The 21,893-nt window shown below is 40.4% G+C and overlaps 1 protein-coding gene across 9 annotated transcripts in view; it reads right to left on the reverse strand.

Annotated features, from left to right (window-relative positions):
- Positions 1-247: 247 nt before the first annotated feature.
- LOC110976263 (coronin-2B-like) overlaps positions 248-21,893 on the reverse strand; it is a 30,044-nt gene continuing 8,398 nt past the window's right edge. For 4 of the 9 annotated variants that reach the window (XM_022229385.2, XM_022229412.2, XM_022229402.2 and 1 more), the window contains exons 2-12: positions 20,383-20,526; positions 14,668-14,871; positions 11,069-11,185; positions 10,626-10,778; positions 9,675-9,839; positions 9,146-9,265; positions 8,586-8,690; positions 7,749-7,961; positions 6,446-7,336; positions 5,997-6,023; positions 248-4,385 (exon numbers count right to left, since the gene is read on the reverse strand). In XM_022229385.2, coding sequence (XP_022085077.2) covers positions 4,257-4,385; positions 5,997-6,023; positions 6,446-7,336; positions 7,749-7,961; positions 8,586-8,690; positions 9,146-9,265; positions 9,675-9,839; positions 10,626-10,778; positions 11,069-11,185; positions 14,668-14,871; positions 20,383-20,394 — 2,136 coding nt within the window. In that variant the 5' untranslated portion in view covers positions 20,395-20,526 and the 3' untranslated portion in view covers positions 248-4,256. Of the gene's footprint in view, positions 4,386-5,996; positions 6,024-6,445; positions 7,337-7,748; positions 7,962-8,585; positions 8,691-9,145; positions 9,266-9,674; positions 9,840-10,625; positions 10,779-11,068; positions 11,186-14,667; positions 14,872-15,733; positions 15,759-20,382; positions 20,527-21,893 lie in introns of those variants that run through there. The other 5 variants (XM_022229438.2, XM_022229379.2, XM_022229429.2 and 2 more) reach the window with 3 other exon arrangements.

Genomic DNA, 21,893 nt, shown 5'->3' on the forward strand with positions numbered 1-21,893 from the left:
ATTTGGTTGAATGCCAAATACATTCAATAATTTCATCAATCTCATCGATTCTCGTTTTTCCCTTATACTTCAATTCCTTTAAAAACTGCAACACATTTTAAAGTTGATTCTCCAAAAAATCTAAGGTCCAGACAAAACTATCAATCAGGCCAAGAAGGATTGCCATTACCCGTACCAATGTATGCTTCTGGACTGTTCCCCATACCAGTAGGAAATGAAAGGGGAAAAAACTCAAGTTAGCCAAGTGTGACTGACCAATCATTAAAAACACGGCGTCCTTTAATGATTGTCATACAAGCATAATTGTTTGATCTAATGCTAACTTTTACATTCACACATCTTTTTTGTTGCACAAATAACAATTTGGTGACCTATCCATAATACTTCATATTATATACAAAGACCTACGTTTTCTCATTAAACATAATTTTTACTACTTTCTCTATAATATCTACACCTACATGAAAGAAAGCATTTTCTTTTGAAAACTGCAGAATGGATTATGACCCACATCTGATCTTTTCATGTAACATCAATTTGTGTACCTCCTGACCTTTGTCTGACCTCATAGCACAAAACTGATTTCATATGAATGGAATCACCAGATTTCCTTTTACAAAGTTGATCAGTATTTGCAAAAACAGAAAATTTGTACCAATATCAAGAACAAATTTATATCATGTTATTTGCTGTGTGATTACTCCAATGAAACCAAGAGCCTCAAACAGGCTCTGCATGGTAGCCATCATGCAGGGCAGTCCCTTGGTTCCACAGGGAAACCTGTATACCATTTTTAACTCTCCTGTGAGACGGCTACCATGCAAAGCCTCTATAGGAAACAGAGCTAAACCTGTATGCATGTATTGGACCATACTGCCACATCACATTTAACCTGTGATTGACTTGCAAGTCCACACCCAAAAAGACTGGTCATCTATCTAAATGAATGAGCACATATGTACTTTTGCACTGCAGAATGGCTTTGATGAAGCCATGAACTGCACTGCAGAGTGATTGCTATGGAAATAATAAAGAAACATTGTTAAGCAAACCATCATACATATATTTTAACTATCAACAGAGAACGCAACACTGTGCACAACCTTTTGGCTTTCACAACTTTTTTTTGCTATTAAGCAATCTTTTGTGGCTCTGAGCATACTGTCTTTAAAAAAACAACTGTCCCAAATCATCGGATGTAATTGGAAAAACTGAAAGACTGGAAATTCTTAAAATCTTCAAAACAAGCAAACCTAAATAAATTAATAACAAGCCATACTAGAAACTGAGTATCGGTCCATGTTTTCACTCCGCTGTTGAGATATGTATCTCACTTGTCAAAATAAAACTAACAAAACCTCTGCACTCACTCTGTTAAAATGTTAGCAATTTATATGAATTTTTTTTAATTTAAAAATAACTCTATGGCCAGTGCTTTTTTCAACCATCCCTTTAGTTTTCTTTCTCAAAAACAAACCTCAGCTGACTGGTCTTGCAATAAATCCTCTAAAATTATCTTTCGAACATCTATCAGCACAAAATACAACCTCAAATTCTTTGCCATTAGTTTTTGCAACCACGCGTGAAGCCTTTATATTTACAATAAAATTTCAAATGTATACTTAAAATAGGGAATCAGGGCCAATTTCAAAGCAGTGCTGACTGTAAGCGACGGATCTTTACTAATTAAAGCAGAAATGCTACCATTTTTCATAGAATGAAATTCTGTCTTAACAGAGGGATACTGTGCTTACATATTTGGCATAGAATTCTCATGCTACTGCAGTAAGCATAGAATGATCCATGAGCATCAAATGAGCAGCACTTTTCAGCAGAGCCAAGAAATTGGGCCCATTTAGTAATTGCCTTTTCCTACAATGGAAAAATATCATTCTATCCTATATATATTAAGTACAGATAACATGTCACAAAACACAATAACACCAAAGATTATATAGTGCCGCCTAGCAGCGCAAGATGGGTAATTCCGCCATAAAGGTGTTCTCACCATGGGCGCCATTCGAGTGTGAACATTACTGTGTGTGCATGCCAGTGGCGGCGCCTGCACCTGTGCATTAACATGCACTGCGCAGGCGTAGTCCAACCAGAATGGCGCCCATGTGATAACGTTTTACGCGTATTCACGCAGAAGTTCCCCATCTTGCGCCACTATGCAGCGCTATACGATCTTTGGTAACACTGCCTGCCAGGTCTGATACAAAAATCAACAGTCACATCCTCTATAATCCAATGATTTTTAAAAACTGGAGTCTGAAGATCAAACAGGTATTGTTCTTCAGTTCTGGAAAAGGTTCTTTTTGGACTATTTCACACCTGAACTCACAACAGCTACCCAGAGATTAAAAACAAACAGGATATTTTACAAGTTTTTATTAGCAATAACAACAAAAGACATCAAAACCACTGAGGTGGGAATTTTCACTTATACTGCGCCCTGACGAACAAAGAACCTGTGCTTCACAAATGCCTCCTTGCAACATTTATGTTAACATGTTCAACGTCAGAGAATCGGTTTGAACAGAGCCAAAAAGAGTTCCAAGGATGCAATGGCAACTTTTGTCATTTCTATGGTCGATGAACTCCCCACTTTGGTATCGATCTACAATCATAAATTTTGCACTAGTAACAACAGATGGTTTATATCATAAATGTTCACCTCAATGTTTAACTGAAGAATCCAGGTTTCTTTAAGGTTCAACCAAAAATTGAAAGGAAGTCCTGTTTTTTAGAATTCACAACAAAACATTGACTGAGAGGACAGAATTCTGAGAACAAGTTGTGGATGTACAGACAGATAGACAGATTGCATAGACAAAAAATTAGAGGTAGAGATGGAGCCTTTTCTTCACATTCAGTGAGTGATGCACTCCAAATAATTGTCAATGAAGACATTAGATATCTCTAATAAAAACAAAATGGAAGTGCCGCTAAATTATCAAAGATTTCAAATCAAAATGAAAATACCAGATATATGTAGAGGTGGGAAACCTTTTTACTGACACTGTCCCTTCATATTTCACCTCCCATTCCCCCCCCCCAATCCTAGATGTCCCAGTTATAGTGTAACATTTCAGAAGAAAAAAGACTTGCTCAAGCTGTTCCTACCCTACGGGTACTTACTTGTCTCAAGCCCAACACTCTTAAGGATTTCACCAGGAAAACTCCTACATTTTACTCCAGCCAACAAAAGTCAATGAAAAACCTGCTGAATCCAGTGTAATCTGACGTGTAAAGTCTGCCTATATCAAAGGATTAAAAAACCTGGGGAAATACATGTATGTGGACGTCAGTTCCACAATATTTTTGAAAAAGACAACACTTCCAAAATAATACAAATTTGGTCCGATTATCTTGAGGAATTTGCTCAACTCCATCACATAACTGAGCTTTGACAGGAAAAAAATTAAATCCATGTTCTTCCTATTCTGAGGCAAATGACCTTTGACCTGTGCATCATTTATACACATACTAACATTTACTACAACTTATCAGACATAAATTTCCTTTTAAGTAGGCATTACAGAAATTTTTTACTTCAACATAATAAAACCTACGATTTTGACAACAAAGCCCCCTAATGTTACACTTTCCTGAAAGAAAAAAATGTAAATTGACTTCTCGTTAATTTGGAAGGTGATTCAAGTTGAGAAATAAGACGGCCATAAGATTGGCATTTTCTTCATCTAAGCAAACTCATTCTCTGAAAACTCAAATCCTCAACTTTTGACCTTCTCGTGATCCTATCTTCTTTTCCTTGGAGCCTATTACAGCTAAGCAGATATCTGCCCAAGTAAGCATTATTTCACTGCTTAGAACGCTCTATGAAAGGTCCCAAGGATGTCAAAGATTAAATACGTTCAGCTCTGTCAAAAGCCAGAAATTTACAAACGACAAAACAAGGAAACTTATATCCTGCTTTAACTATCAGGCACCAAATAAACACGCTTACTTTCAAAGCTGGAATCCGAGTTTTGCGAGCCGAGAGAAAGGCCTCAAATTATTCTCGGCCAAGTCCGCTTGACCGTCAGACAATATTTCAACTGATTTGGCCGTCACTTTCAGCAACATTCCAAATAATGACTGTATGGCCACAGAAGACACTGTACATTCTTTGTATTTGTACTCTGTACACAATAAAAAGACGTTTGGGATGATGGGCGCTCTTTCGAGACTGGCCAAACTATATGGCGCCCTCTCTTGGTGGCCTGCCACATGGGAGAGACTTAAGATAGACCTCAGGCTTCGGAGGAGAGGGTCAAATCCTCAATCTCACGTTCCAGCTGCCGGATACGTTGGTCCTTCAGCATCAGCTGAGACTTCAATTGCTTGATCTCCTCTTGCTGGCGTAGGTAGGCTTTCCGTAACTATAGCGACACCAAGGACAAAGTCCAGAAACAATTAAACAAATGTGATAATTGGGGAAGAATTGCCCAGAATTGTCAGTGGATCATAGAAAATTGATCTCCATGATCTTGTCAGATATTTCATTTGAAATTAAAATCATACTTATGATTCTCTTAAAAGCACTGAGAGCCTTTTGTAATAGATCATCCCAGAAGATAGATTTTTTTTTAAATCAATCAATCAAAATGTGAATTTGAAATCCAAAAACCTTGCACACTGGAAAGTACTGCAAAGGGGCTTGAAGGCATGACCTAATTGTGACAATTTTAACAAGGAAGGCATTATGAAGGACCAGTTACCATCAAGGTATCAACACAGAAGTTGAAAGATAACACCAAAAACACAAAATATTAAGACACAAAAGAGCAATACTAAAGGTTTGAATTCTGTGATTAAAAGAACACTATTTCTGTGCACAGAAAATCACACTGAAATAAAGGTGCTTAAGTTGTCTAAAACCAACAACAGACATTGCTGACAACATCTGAGCTCTTCAAATGAAAACCAGAGCTGTAAAAATCTAGTTCAAGTTCTCTCAAATGATGTATAATTTCCACTTTTACTCTGCCTGTAATTCAAAGGAAGGAATTCTGACTCAATACCAAACTAGTCAGTTGTGATGAAGTATTTAAGTATGCAACTGTGTGGTAATTTCAAACCTACATTCATGCCCGGTCTCGAAAATGAACGGCTGCCTGACTTTTGACGGAATAGTTTATATGCTAGTAAGTTAGCATGGAGATTTTGACAGACTAAAACAATCTATGCCTCCGCATCTCCACAGCAACCCCGTCCTTTTCCCAGGGTTCCACTTTTTGAACAAACCCGTTAGTCCGTGATCATATAATCTACACCTACAAGATTCATGCAACACAGTAACACGGATATCATCACACCAAAACTGCAACCGAAGAGTCACAACAGCGAGAATGCAGAAAATGATTACAGCAATCAACAACAGCAGCGGGTCAACAAAATGAACGACAGCAGAAAGAGCAAGTCACTCAAACCACTAGGAATTTACAGGGCGCTGTTTCAAGAGTTGAATAGTTCAGTTTGAAACTCTTCACACAGAGCAATAGTTGACAAACAAAAGAGAGGTGCAACTGTTATCACTAACGATAAACAGAACAAAAAGTTCAAGTTTACACAGGAGATAAAAAGCAGAAACTCAAATGACTAGGTTATCAGCAGATATCCTGAAAGGATTTTCAATCAAAGCAAAGGAACACAGAAAATCTGTGTTTTCTTCTTAGAACAGAATGGCTCTGGCTTACCTGTGTGTATGACAGAAAAGGATCGTTGGATTTTTCAGTCAGAACTATTAGTACAAAAAACATGCCAAAATACATATCCTACAAATAAAGCGCACTACACTATAAACTCTACAGAAATAAAATGGCCCTCAACCAAAATTACCAAATCCACAAATAAGTGGGTTTCTGGGTTTTCCGTAAGGAAAATTAAAACTAAGCACAGAAAATTTACGACAGCGGCGGAAGTATTTACACAAGGTTAGTGTAGACATCTAAAGGGTGATATCATGCAGACGGTCACAGCACTCAACTTACCATAGTACCTTCCTCTCCAGGAGACAACTGTTGTTGGGGGGAGGGGGCATAATGGATGCCAAACAAGAGTCAAACACAGATATTTTGTCAGGAATGTAAAGACAAAATGTGAGCAGTTCAAACGTATGAGTGTTAGCTCAGATTGACGCTTACAATCACGCATAATCTAACACAACAACAACCATTATACAGAAAACTGTCCACTGTCCTCTGAAAGTTAACAAAATCTTTTTCCCAGTACATATACTGCATTTTTCTCTTTCTCTTAAAATTGATAATGTTAACCTACCTCCCAAACTGTTCAAAATCATTCCCCTACCCATGTTAGGTATCCCTTCTGCCAAAAGCATTGTGGGGTACTCCAAGAAACAATTTGTGCGAGGGCTGTACTTGGTCAAGGGCAATAGATGGTGGGGTATAAAAATGGCTGATTGGGTTGAATATCTCACCTGGTCCATGCCCAGATCTTTGGACGTCATAAAGTCCCTTCTTGTGTTCACATCTGAGGCGGACTGAGATGCCTTACCCGCTGTCTCACTCCCATCGCCGTTACTGCGAATCATCTGATCCTCTAAGGACATGCTGGTTCCCCGTTCTCTCTCTGGTTCCCTCTCTATCCGAATCACCTCCTTACTTTCCGTGCTGAAAGTCCTTCTGGGACTCTTCCGCTGTGGTGAACGGTCCCCACTGTCTTTTAGCACAAAGACAGAGCTGTCGTCCTCTCTGATTGTGTCCCTTAGGATTATCTTTGTGGAGGACGAGGGAATGCCACTGTCTACAGACCCCGTTCGTCTCCATCCGCGTTTGGATCCATCCTCAAACATGGCCATGCGTGATGCTATGGACGGATGACCTTCAGAACCCCCAGAGTGACTGCTTGATATCGAGGACACCTCAGACAAGGTGGAAACTTCTGGTTCAGGGGCTGGTGGTGGAGCCGAATGTAGCGAGGACGACTCAGCAGGAACGACGTTCTCTTTCTCCACTTCCTCTCGTCTCATACTCGGCGAGGACAGCTCGATGCGCCTCGTGCTCGACACGCGTGTTCCCGAGGAAGACCAGCTTGGGGTGTAACTGCTGTCCATTCCCTCCTCCTTCGTGGGCCGCGATGAGAGTCCCCTCCCTGCATCCTCTGACTTCGAGGGGGCCTTGGCCTTAGTCTGGATAACAGACTCCCTCAGGGACGGTCGGACAGGAGTTGACGCCACACTGGAGGTACCATGCTCTTCAAGACGAACCATCTTAGGAGGAGAATCCATGCCTGCTATCCAGGACTGGGCTGTCAACGCTGGTTCATTGCTTGGTGTCGGGGGATAAATATCCTCCTGAAATGCTTCAGACTGACGAGAAAAAAGGAAAACTACCGTCTCTACTCCTTCATCACATACGTCAGGTTTCAGTTGGGCTATGTTCATCTTTTCTACATTATGCAAGTCGTAAGTAGGAACAATTTAATTGTAGGAAATCAAAGTCTAAATTAGTTGGTGTGTTTTCAATCTTGAAATGTAAATAGAACAAGATGTTTGTGAGAAATTATAAATCCCTATGTATCTTGAACAGTGGTTTTTAATCAAGCTTTTGCAGGGATTGTAACCAAGACATTCAACAACGTCTGAAATTGAACACTTTTCAAGAAGAATTTGCAATCTCAATTTAAACAAAATTAAAGTCTTTTTGAATCGGTTACCCGAATAGTAAATTCTATCCAAAATATTTTAGGGCCGACACTCTTTTCTGAGGTTGGAGACTGACCTTTCTGGGTACGATCATTGACACTGGCTCACAGACACCTTTAGAGACGTGTAGCTTGTAGAATCGTACCAGCTCACACTGCTTACGATCGAGGCCACGCTTAGGCATGATCCCCATACCACACTGCGGCATCGAGGTGATGTACTCGTTCAGTCGGAAGATACAAGGCTCCTCACCAGGACTGATCTCAAAGTAGCGGATACTGCCGTCCCCCTACAACAAAACAGGATGCAATGTCACACTCAACAGGTTCATTGGATGTCGTCTGTCTTGAATACAATGAACAAGTACTCGAGACAAATATGGGAACTACAAAGCTTGAGGGCAGCCTTTGGTTCCAGTACTTCTGCTTTGAATGCTCCACTTAATTGAACTTCACCTTGATCAAATCGTCGGTTTCGCAACAAAGTAACGTACGAGGTAGTTTTGATGCACCGTGAAGTGACGTACTGTCTATGGAATTTGTACACGCGGTACGTCAGTTAACGGTGCAGCAACTATGCACAATACATCAGTTTGCGATGCAACCGTCAAAATAATATGGATTCTTGACTATGTGCAAAAACTATTGGTGACACTGCGGGAACATATCGCGAGAACCAAATAAGATTCCTATGAATGTGCACATATAAAGCAATATTGAAATGCAGGGCATAATGCCATTATTACCCCCGATCAGCAGGCCAATACAGCAGTTCTAAGACCATACCAATGCCTTTGGAAATATTAAGCTCCAACACTGCCAAATGAAGTAGCACCATCTGATCCAAACAACACGGACTACGCTCGTGGACAGACACCCATTTAAGTTTCAAACTTAATTCTGCAAAAACCTGCCTTGCCGCCAACGAAAGCAACCCGACTATCTGGATCGTAGAAGAGAAGCTGCACCCCCGTGCCACTGTCAATGTCCATCATCTCCATGGGTTTGGACAGGTCATCCTATGATGTCACACAAGATGAGAAGAGAGGAGGAACTAGACTCAAGAACAGCCAATCATACACATGGTATTTTCTTAACTCTGTCAGTCATATACATGTACCTAGGACTCCTGAGGAGTTTCACACCTTCCATTTCAGATCATATCACACAGCTTTAGGTTCCCTGACTCGCAAACAAGGTTGCATGTTCACAGAACTTCAAATCCTGAACCCAAGATATCCCAGGTTATTTCACAAGCTTTCAACGTCCTGCACTTGGGATATTCAAGGTTACATTTCTTAATATAAACAAATAGGAAACACAGCTTTTCTTAATCACTTTTTAAAATCACAGCTTGTTTCTCGATAACTCATTCATCCGAGGGCAAAATTCTAGAAACCGTTATGCTCTGTTATTTAATAGCATTCATGTGTGCCACATTCAGGGGTGAAAGGTTAACATCCTTCGCAATCACCTGTTTCCAAACAGCTATTTGCCGCGTGCTACTACGAGCAGTTCCTGTTGTCACCAGGTAGTCTGTGTTGCCAGCAAAAGCCACCTTTGAACTTTTGGTTCCTGTATGTCCTTCGCCGATCTACACCAAGAGAACACCGAGAAAGAAGACAGCAAAATTACAACTTTATTACATGGAGCATGGGATTTCTGACCATTTTCAACACCTAGACACGTTACTGTCCAGGTAGTAAGTATAAATCAAGGCACAAGCCCACTTGAATGCACATACCGATGCCATCAATCACCGTCATAGCACAGAGCGACCTTCATTTCTTTTGTCTAACTTACCGAAAGACCTTCGCACATCTCAAACCTCGACAACTGGATATTTATTGCTCCCTCTGTCATACTTCTTCTAATGCAATGCAGCCTTATCATAAAGAAACCCTCCAACAGACCCATTTCAGCTTGAAAAAGAAACAGAGAGACATGAAAAACTCTCTCAAGCGGGTTTCAACTGTAAACTAAATTCACAGCCTAACTCCCACCTTCAAGACTTCTCCGGACCGAGCATCAATGATTCGGATCTTCTTGTCCTTGCTAGTAGTCGCGAGCAGATCGCCGACCCAGCTCCAAGCCACACAGTTGATCCTGTCCCGGTGACAGTCGATAATTTTGAACACTTCTTCTTGCTGTACATCCCAGATGATGATCTGAATTAAAAGTAATGATAAATATCAGAATTTTGAATTTTCAGAGAAACAGACAATGGAATATATTGAGCCAATTAAAACCATGCACATCTTTTTCAGATAATAAATTTGAGATGTATTCCATCTGTCGCTGCCAACAACCTTTATTTGTGAACGTTTGTAACGTTGACAAAACTGGATGGAAGGCATTTTTTCTTTCAATTTGCACAAGGCTGGCCTAGTTTTTCTCCAACCAGGTCACCTTTGACCTGCAGGAGGAAGATGTAGGATCAGGACAAAATTGAAGCCGTGAGCAAAACGTGTTATCAAATTTCAGGAAGTGTGACCACGTCCTGGCAGTATCAATTTCAAGAGAAAAAAAGTGTCAACAGAAAGCAACTTGGCACAATATGAATGCGGTGCATCACTTGTGATTGTTTCCAAGAGGAATGCACCAAGTTCCCAAACATGAGGGTCAAGAAGTTTGAGATTTTCTTTCAGTGAAAATTTCTAAAATATCTCGAAGTCAATGAACTATTTGAGAGATACAGTTTACCATCAGGTTGAGAGACCAGGAGGAAAAAAGGAGAAAATTCCACTCTGCACAAGACATCAATATTATTTTTTTTTTCAATCTGAAGGGCCATTTGGGGAAATTAAAAATGAGGAAATAAGCTGACCCCAGGAAAAGTTCCATTCCTGCAACGTGCTAAGGCTTGCTTCTACAGACTCAATCTAATGGACGTTATCGGCCCAGCTAGGGGTGGTGAAGGAGGGGAGAAGGCCACCAATAGTCTAAGATTGTACCTTGTTGTCCTGGCTAGCACTGAGCAGTATCCCAGAAGCTGTTGGATGCCACTCGATCTGAATGACTCGCCTGGTGTGCTTAACGAGATCAGCCAACAAGGTAGCATTATTCTCCGTCGGCACACTATCATCAGGGATATACCACACTTTTGCCTATTCAGACAAGACGAAAGACAACCATGGAAGTATTTGGCAAATTCAGCTTTCATTCACGGCAAGCTATCATTACCTACTCTGACATTCTTTGTTCAAAACCAAGGCTTCCAATCCTCAAGACACTATATCACAGAGGCTAGGATCAACTGAACCCACAAAAATCCAATAAAACTACATATAATGGATTTTGAAGGGTTGGGGAAGGGATAACAGGTCATGATGGTGGGGAATCAGACTCATGCTATCTACTTCACCACTGTGACCTTGTGCTTCTTCCAAGTACTTACGGTGCCGTCATCTGAACAGGAAGCTATTTCATTGTCATTGAAGGGGTTCCATTTGATGTCAAGTACTGGTCCCTTGTGGCCTGTTAGCCTGTTGTTGAGGGCATCCTGGCGTCCATACTGCAGACAGAGCATGAGACAAACAAACAAACAAATCCACAAAATAAAACTCACAAGTAACTTGCACATAAAACTGAGGAATGCTTAGAAGTTGAGAATCATTCTTCAGTCTACTATCCGTGCACATTTATGTGTCTATCATATAAACCAAACTCAAGAACTTGGTGTAACCTTACCCAAATCCACTCATCCTTGAAACGGTCATATAAACCATATGCCATACCAAGACAAACTGCTTTTGTAGAGCTCTTGCTGTTTGTTCATGTGTGTTCCCATAGTAACAAGTGAATCCTAATGATACTTAAGCTACAAAATTAATCAGAGACATGACTGAAGCAGACCATATGGCTAACTGCATAGTGGAAGCAGACTGGTAGCTCTTAGAATCTTTGAAAGCCATCTATTACATGAATACAGCCTTGCTTTTGAATATATAATAACCAACACTAAATTATCTGACTGACTAAGAATCTTTCAACCATATCCAATTTGTTCATTCCTGAGTGTGTCGGATGGCAGGTACATTTTACTAAACTGTTAAAAAAAGCCAAAGCTTCCCTGCCAGGACCTTTGGGGGGGGAAAGGGATCAGGTTCGCTGAGATGACGTTGGAATTGCTGCGCTAGGGAACTGTCCAGGAAGGAAACTTGCTTGCACAGATCAGAGGCGTTAGCCAGTGGAGAATTCAAAGGAAACAGACTTGTACCGGTCCCTCTTGGTCCCTAGATCCTGGTCAAGCCTGGATCCTTACTTCTCAGTCTTCTCAATCATGTAGAATAAATGTCATCAGCTTTGAGAAACATGCAGACAGCTACATGTATATTTGGGGGGGTTGCAGATATGTAAACAGTAGTACAGGTTTTTCGATTGAAACGATATTCTTCACTTGTGAGTGGCACTTGGTACAATGAATTCATTGGCAATGGCTTATTAGAAATGTGCTTGGGTTGTTGAGGGGCATATGTGACCTTGGGAACATGCAGAGTCAATTGGGCAGACATTGAGGCACGCAGTGTGCAACCAGTCACAATTCAATTGAATAATAAATGTGCAAAGTTCATCTCTTGACAATGTTCACAAGGGGAGAATGTAACTCAATGTGGGCATGAGCTTAAGACCAACTCAAGTCAATAACTTTCAAGGCCAAAATCCATTTACGTGGGGGAGTTTGTTCTGCCTTTCCTAGCTTTTATCCAACCCTGCTTAACAAAACAGGAACACCCTGATTTATAAGTGGAATATTTTGGACAATACAAGAGGAAAGGTCAGCAAAGATCAGTGTGTCTTGCTGTCATTGTGAACGATAAAAAAACAAGCCTCAGCATTAACATGCATGCCCCATCTAGGGAGTGACCTCTGTGAACTGAAGTTGATTCGCTCATATCCCCAGTAACGATGAGATTGATAAGTTGAAGTTACAGCCGTTTGTCATTAGCCCGGAGACATGTTAGATTAGGCAATTTTTTTTATCTAGAGGTCCTCCAGAGTGACGGAATTACTTGATGCTATCTTCATATGAATCTCTGGGAGTAAGCATGTCCTATCCTAATATCCTGTAACGTCATCAATAATCGCAGCCAACAAATTACATCTATATAAGCTCGCTGAGTGGAAAAAAGTCAAATAATTACCCTTGAGATGACGTACCACTTACAAATGTGTACATGTACATGTTTCACTTAATCACAGAGGACAGAACACAAAGGGAACAGAGGAATGTTTTCCTGTCCTCGGTAATCAGTCTCTGAGTCCCTAGCAGGACCAAGCGAGGGTGCAATTTTCTTAGTAACGGCGCCTCCTTTGGTTGGAACTGCAACTCGCTGATTCACAAACGACAATGAAATGCATGTGTTACGAGCAAAATGAACACTCCTGACCAATATGGCTCTTTTCAACCAGTGAGGGGGTGCTTCTGCTCAAGGTGGATTGTCCTCACTGATAAGTACTGTACCCTGTGTTGGTCTATGGGAGAGTGTTAAACACAATCCTCTCTCCTCACTGGTATCCACCTTGAGCAGAAGCACCCCCTCAGTGGTTGAAAAGAGCCATGCTGGTGGGCAGTGTTTGTTTTGTTGGTAGTGATGCGTATGCAATGCCTGCATCTCATGGTCATTCGTGAACCAGTGAAGTGAAGTACCTACCAAAGGGGCCTCCATTGCTAGGGAAATTGCGCCCTCTCTTGGTCCAGCTCGAGGCCTGTAATAAAACATAATGCACTGCATGCTTGTTCATGTGAAAAAGTCTAGCACCAAGAGCTCACACGCACAGCACTAATAACATTTGATCATCATCCTCTGCCTCTCCATTTGTGAACTACAGAGGAGCACTTGTGCATGCCGAGATGAATACAATAGCTCCCGTAACTGTGCCAAAGTGCTCTGTGAAAAGTGCTGGCACTGTTCCAAAAATTGTCAAACTAGGACGAGTTCAAGCATCTACAATGGTCAACTATAGCTTGACCAACACTACTTGAACATGGGATGGTTGAATTAGTTGATTCAACCGTTTGGAACTAGACCCTGGGGCACGGTTGCATTGCTGGTTATCAACAGCCTTGTTGGAGTTAAAAGAACAAGTGACATGGAAATAACAGAGCATGATGGAAATGATAGCAAAATCAGCCAGAAAGGTAACCAAAGGAAGAAATTTGTGACAGAACGATTTTGCAAAAGTGGAGGAACTAGAAACAGAACTATTTCAACAGAAATATCAAACAATGCCGGAAGTATGAACTATTCAATGTACAGTGTTGTGGATGCATAGTTCATCATGTATATTTTAGCATTTTGAGGCAGTATGACTCGTAGTCTGTAATGTCCCTTGGCCTCGGACGATCACAGATGACTCAAACGTTCCAGTGATGCATGTCCTCGGGTTTGGTAAATTTCCGCTGGTTAAAAATACCACTTCCCCTTGAGGGGTCGGACTTTCTTGAGAGCAATTTATAAAACATGAGACAATAACTGAGAGCTAAAGAAAGTTCCCAACGACAATTTATCATGTTTTACCTCCTGCAGTTAGGGATGTCAATTATCCATTCATTCACTTCAGAATGTAAAGGGACAACGCAACCTCCTTGAAAATTACGTTATCCTGAATAAAGTTTGACATGAAATTCTCAATACATTTTGTCTTCAACCAGGACCTCTGAGCCTCATTTTTCCCTCTGAATAAGATGTTTGAATGGTGTAGATGTGCCAATCATTTTCCCATGACAACCAAAATTTACTTTCACAAGCATTAAAATTTACCTCCTGAATTTCCAAATTTCTTTATGTTCTTACCTTATTTTTCCTAACCTCCAGTCACTTTTTCATCCTCTTGATTTTAAACTTAATTCTAAAGAGTTTTTCAGAGTTCCAGGATGTTTAGAGGTCGTGAAATTCCCTGGACTCTACAGAATCTTGGATAGAATGGCACAGCAACTGAGACTATGCCTAAAATAAACAAATGACTACTGACTGATCTGAAGCCAAATCTTACCTTGTCGATTGGAATAACTAGAAATGCTCCTCCTCCCTGGCTCTCCAAGACCACGGCCACAAACTTGGGGTTCACGGCACAGAAGAACGCATCGTGCGAGTTCTTAGTGATGGGGATGTTGTTGTAGCATTTCTCACGCCGGTACGGGTTGCCGTACACGTGCCGAAACTTGGAATATCGCATGCCTCGGAAACCGGGCATGTCCTGGAGACACAAGGATAACATGCAAGATGCATTAGAACAGTTACGACAAACAAATAGAAAACTGAGGGGCACTTGAAAGCAGAAAGTCCTGGAAATCTAACTGAATCGAGAACTTCGTGATAACATGCACCATCATGATTAATCTTGAAATCAGCAGCAGGAGCAGAAACACACGTACAAAAAGGCAACATTTGGCCATTTTACAGCAACAGACCAAAGATTTGAAAAACAAAATCAATCTCCAACTTGAACTTGACCAATCTCTCAAGGATTTGCTGGTTTGCTTGGGAAATGCATGAAAGCCATGAATCACCAGAGTAAAGCAAGTTGTGATCTGGTACCGTACAATACTGTGACATGTGGTATTGTGTTTCTTACAGGTCAAGTGGTTGGCAACATTTTTGAACTGAAACATTAATTATTTTAACAGCAGGCTGGAAACGGACAGAGTCCAAATCCTTTGGCTGATGTAGATGCACAGGGTCCATGCAAGAAAGGCCGAGAGTGCTCTCTCATCTACTCAACCAAGCAAAGGTCGCATTTGTGTTACATGGCTACGACTAAGCGCTAGCCAATGGCTTCCATGTACATGTATGCCAATTATTTAAGGCGTAGCCAAGTCATTTTGATGCGACAGTACCTCCTTCGCAATGTGAAGGTAAACATGAAGCTGTCAAGCAGAGAAAATGGTTGGGCAAAGAAATTACAGATTTAGCCAAAGAAAAAGGGTTTCGGGCCAAAACTGCTGTTCCATTCACATTGCCTGTGGCTGGTTCCCCACTGAAATTAAGCACATGAATTGTTGGCTCCCTGCCTGTGTGATGCTTGCCAAAGTCAAATCTTACATGTGAAATAAACTCACCGTCACTTACACATATTCAAACGGCAGACGCTCATCTGACTCCATTATAACCTAAGAAAACAAATCCTTAATAAAAGTAGCCCATGAACTGTATCCATGAGATATGTTTAGAATGCAGTGGATGTCAGAGTCGAGGAACATTAACTGTACAAGTAGACACCATAACACATTCTGTCTGCAAACATGGAAACTCAATACCACCGTGGATCAATATGTAATCCTTGTAAGAGGTTCGCTCTCTACAAGGCTTAGGTTGGACAAAACATGACAAACAATCGCCAGGGTCATATTTAGACTAACACAAAGGTTAACTGTATGTACAAGGGACACCGCACTGATTTAGCTTGTGTATGCGATGAGGTCTGAAAACTGAGGCAAAGAGCATCAACAATTTCTTTCCACCACAAAATTTGCATTTCTGTTTCTCACTCACAAGTCAATCACCATCGTTCCAGGAATTTTCTTTCACATTTTTTTCAATCTGGCACAACTTGGGTCATTTTGCCACCATTTCTCCTGAATTTTCAAAATGAGCCAAGTCTCTTCCCCACCCCTCCAAAAAAAAAAAAATCAGGGCATTAATCATATCAAGTCAAGTCATAAGCAAGTCAAGTATTGCCAATGTGTCAATATCTTATTTTTTATTCATTTCATATTGTCATCTACCCTTGAGTGACCTACAGAATCTCCTCATCCCATTGAGGCCTAAGCAGGACTATTCTCTTGTTTCTCATCTCACCCAGGAGTTTTTGCGTTAATTCCATACTTTTTTTTTAAATATAAGAAATTAAAATGGATTTTAAAAATTTTCATTTTTTGAATTTTTACATTTCAGAGAACTAGCCATGTCCACAAGTTCTTTTTCAATTTAAACATTTCATTAACTTTTACAGTTAACCCTCTTTACACATGCCACCCAGCGTTCTCTCCATTATTCTGTGGTAACGAGATAAATTATATCATTCATTATAATCCTGTTCAGAATTGACCTCCAAGCTTTGCCTCAAGCCTGTCGTTCCCAGGCCATGGCTAGCTCAATATTGATTCAGCTTTTGTTGAGGGCTCAATGGGCAGAGGCCACTGACCAATGTTGGAATCCAATGTAGCGTTAAACGTGAGCATGTTTTCAAGAGATCCGTTTTTTCCTGTTTTAACATATTCAAAGGGTATCAATGCGCCTGTATTCACCCCCGAGAAGGCATTTGACAGTGCGGGGACACCTCAAGTGTCAAGCAATCTGAACCCGTCTAGACTGGCTCTACACTAACCATGTGGTTTGTGGAAGCAATCGGAAATTAAATTGCTAACAGAGCAGCTGGCCATTTGGCGTACATAGCCTCTCTGACAAAATATATCATGACAGTAAGATTTTGGGTGAACAGTGCTAAGCATTTTGGCTAGCAAACCTCTTTTGCTAAGCAACATTGCTTGAACTCAGAATTTCTGATTAGCGGCTCTGTGAAAATGCCTTCATGTCTGTGGCTGAAACGGACTCCTCCTGCATCAACACCGACCTAGACCGGTGTAGCCAGGTCGTAATAGGATTACTCTCGGACTAATCCTTCCTGTATTCATCTGACCTCCATGACACTGATGGCAAATCAATATCCAGAAGTGTAAATGTATCGCTTTTTGTCTGATGAAAAAATAAGAATGCCAGCATTTCTTTTGCAAATTATGCAGAGTCTATAAGCGCAAAGCTTTTTGCATACCGGAATTCTGATTTGACAAACTCAAACTTGCAGGGTACACGTATTGATGCATCAAAGCAATGCATATGTTTAAGTAGTTTCGATGTGCTGGGACAAGTTTAAAATTGTATCTGTCTTTGGAGCAATCTACAGGGTACTGGGATGAAAGTGGCTTGACTCCTTGTCAACAATAAAACCTACCATTGTAGGTTTAAAAAAAAATTTGTAGTAACAAGGTGTTCTAGCTCTGTTGACTAGTTGTTGGCAAAGAGGTTAGGCCTTCCAATGTTTTCATGTTTTGAAGCTGTTAAACAAGATTGTAAACATACCAGAATCTTCAAAATCATGTGAATAAAAATACAATGTAGAAATACAAACACACAGAAATATGTTTCATTAATTAAAATGCTGTACATTTTAATAAAGTTGTTTTTAAAAGTCAAACTTCCATTTTTCTTTGGTTCATTGTCGAAATGAATTAAAAACCCTAAACGTGATTCTGAAGACCACTTTGACACGTTTTGTTTCCCTTTTTGCTTGGATTTGTTTTAAGCTTTTACATTTGCATCGGCATGTAAAACAGCATGAGTTCTTTCAGTTTCATAAATAACAAATAAATTATTACGGTGCGAGAATGGTTTTACCACTACCAAGAGAAAGAAAACTACCCAGGGCGAGACAAGCGTTTTTTTCTTCTGAGAGTTTGTCATGTAATGAAAGGAAACACAGCTGGTCCTTGGAGGAGGGAATATCTCGGCAAGGGTTTTGTTTGTAAGCTAAATGCAATCCGGATTGTCATCCTGAAAATCATGTCATTCATTCTGTGGCAAAGTGGGAACCCTTCCCAGGATTCCAAGCTACAGTGAAGTTGCTTAAAGCTTTCAGTTGTCCAAACGGCTCAAATGGCAGTGTTGTTGCTAGCGACTGATCAAGTCTCGTTGCCAGGAAGACAGAGTCTGTCAACATGCTGAAAAGGCTCCTGTGAATACACGGGGCATGCAGAACCACAATGCATTGGAGAATAGTCTTAGTATTGCATCAAAAGTTGAACAGTTTGAGACATGGATTTCAGTCTGCAATTTGTCAAACTTATACCACCAGAACAACTCCAAGCAGTCATGTTATCCCATATGAGCAACCTTTTTCTCAATTGCTATGTTGTGGGTTTTCATGGAACACAAATGCATTTTTGCAGACTCTACGCAGGACTTGAAGGTAGCATGAAAAGACAGCATAAAGAACAACAGTATAGGCACACTGGTTTGCAGACTGGAATGGTACACAGCCAGTTTTCAACTGAATGTGCACAACCTAGGCACATCATCATTTCATCAGATTTGCACACGAGCATGGAAGCATGGCACAAATAGCACTGAAGTGCAACGGCTGATTGAACCTCATCTGTCGCAGAGGCAGTACTCACACTGGGTCCACTGGCACTGCAAGTTATTGCATGAGCCTTCAGGGAAATAAAAGGGCACTTGAAGTAAAAATGGAGGAGATGGTGTCCGAAGAAGTGGCAAATTCTAACACCTTGCATCTTTTTTTTTCTTCCTTTTTTGTGTGTTTGACGTCTTTAGTTAAGCTTATACCAGTACTAGACTCTTAGAATTTTGCTGCCATTTTGGAAGTGCACACAGCAACAAGCCCTTTCTAATTTTCTTTCTTTCCTGACTTTTTTTGGGGGGGGGAGCACTTTGAAGGCTGACACTGCACTGACTCTGCTTTTTAGTGTTTTCAGAGCAGGACAAAAAAAAACCTGCAAAAAAACTGGAACAAATGATCATGGGACATTCACTTTGGATGCATTCTGTAACTGAGAGGAAATATACCGGCAGTAGAGATGAAATTAATCAGGTTTCTGGCCAAGTCCATCATAAATGTCAGTAGTGGCCATACTGAAAACTTATACATTAGTAATCTTGTGACTAAAATGATGTTAGTTTAGGTGCACGACAGGTGATTAAAATAGAGAAGAACATCCACATTTCGTGCAAAAAGCAGTGAACAAAGTTATTTGGGAAATTGACAAATTCGTCATTAACCTAAACAGTACTTTAGAGAGAAATGCTTTAAGTTCATGGAACTTTCCAAAGCTCTTCCAAACGAATTTGCCAACAGTTCTGAAAAAAAAAATGGAAAAAATATTCATTCGAGTAACCTGATAAGTTGGTTTGGTCCAAATTGCAGTGTGTTTATGGAGTAATGGTGTACATGAAACAATGTCTTTTATTAGTATTTGCAAGTTTATTATGAACAAGTCATTTTGGTGTTCTGGAAACTTGACAAGAAGTGACACTACTTTGATAAAAAAAATAAATCAATACTCAAACCGTGCGAAAAGTGAAACTATTGAAAATAGATTTTTGTTTAATTGGTGCACCCTTTAAACAGTGAAAGACGATTTGAAACACTTGCATTTAGTTCAAGAAATCTAAACCTACAATGTAAATCTGGGTTTGAGTGCAAGAGTTAGAATTCATGTGGACATCACTGCAAAATAATGACCGATGTTTGTTGATCATGAACATGATATTCTTGAATTAAAGAAAAAAATGCTGCCTTGGTTAGTGTGAAGAAACCTGAGTGTGCACATGTAGACATCGATGAGACAATTACAGAGCTATCTGAAGAGAAAATATGGACCTCTTGATTTTAAAACTTTGGAAAATTGATCAAATACATGCATGAATTGTGAAGGAGTTTGTACCAACATGCATCCAAAGTGACCGACTGAAACATGCGGAGGAATAAAATGAAAGAAGATGCAAAATGAAGCATGGTACCAAACGAGCCTGGCATTGTGCAAACTAAAATGAAAAAGAACTGAAAATATGAAAACCAAATTAGTGAGACTCAGAAACAAAGCTGAAAATGGCAGACAAACATTCCAAGTGCCAAATGTTATGCTGCTTTCTGGGTTTTTGTCCTCTCTCCTCAAGATGCATGTCTCTCTACCTGGTCAGCCATTTTGGACTCCTGACGTTCGTTCCTCGGAAGCAGTCACGGACAAAAGAGATGAGGCAGAGAGAGGTAGAAGGAAGAAGCGGTGGAGAAATCTCAAGGCTTGGCTGTGGGGGGGAGGAGATATACCACATAAACCTGCAGGTGCGAGGAGGGAGGGGCGGTGCAAGAATGTCACATTAGAAATGGAAGCATCATGATGGGACAAAAACCATGCATGCAAAATTGAAATCATGATCACGCTAAAGAGACAGTTCAAGAATGTCAATGGAGCACAGCAAACTGCAAATGCTCCAGTACACTCAGAGCCGTAAGACTTTAAAATGTGCATGTACCTGGTACTAGTTGGTGGATGCAAGGGATCTGTTTAGTTTGACTCTGTCATGTGCCACACACCCAAAGTCAACAGTTTTTTGTTACATTCTCTTGTTTTTTTCACTGTTGCTTTTGGAAAATGCTGGATGTGTGTAATAAGTGCATCAAACTGGGTATGAACAAAATCACCAAATCCAAAATCTCAATAACTGAGAAGTACTGCAGCTCATCCAATCCAAAAACTCACACAAAACATATTGTACCTACAGCTAAATCTAGTTTCAAATGGGCATTCTACACGAGAACATGTACATACGGTACTGTACATTTCATCCATTTCCCAATATTCTGTTCCAAGCTGGGACATGCGTATTTTGTCAATTTGTATATAAACAAATTGCGAGGCCAGACAATATTCTTCCTTTACTTTAGTGTGTAATATGCAACATGTACGTGGGTCTAAAATTGTCAGTCTCATGGCTGGATTCCTGGGAAAAAATAAAGACTTTAAAGAAGGGGAAATGAAATGGATCACCTGTAAGATAACTAGTAAGATCCAACATATCCCTTGATTTGGATTAACAACATACATGTATACTGTATACATGCACATGCACATGACTGGTACTTTGCTGGACATGTATTTTCATTGGGACACTGTACACTGTACATGTAACCTCTGACTCAGGGCTGTTTGCCACCTCGCCCCAAACACAACTAAAAATGACTGATTTTATGTGAAGGCTGGACCATTTGTGAAAGGGGACCTGAAAGGAAAGAGTCTGGAGGTCCAAACTGAAGAATGTGAACAAAACAAACAACAAAAAGCTATTCTATTGTTAACAACTCTCCAAGTAAAAATGCTTCAGGGTTCTGTTGAACCATAGTACAGGTGGGGATTACAGATGCTAGGCCAGCAGGTAGTGTTGGTTGATATTATCAGTGCAGGCCTGGGGTTTAAAATTGGACTAGAGGAAGACTGGACTTGTAATTACATGTATGTTAACGTACATGTCAAGTGCTCTAAGCAGGACCCCACTGGCATAGTGGAAGAGATTTCTACTACATTTTATTTAGGAAATCTGGACTAAGTTGTCCATGACAACACAATGTAAGGCATGTGTGGACCCACTTTCTGGTAACAAGATTGCATACATGTACATACAGTCACAACCTACATGTACATGAAA

The sequence above is a fragment of the Acanthaster planci genome, linkage group LG08 (genome assembly GCF_054643075.1).
Source record: "Acanthaster planci isolate LZ-2023a linkage group LG08, COTS_SCS, whole genome shotgun sequence".
NCBI classification, from domain to species: Eukaryota; Metazoa; Echinodermata; class Asteroidea; order Valvatida; family Acanthasteridae; genus Acanthaster; species Acanthaster planci.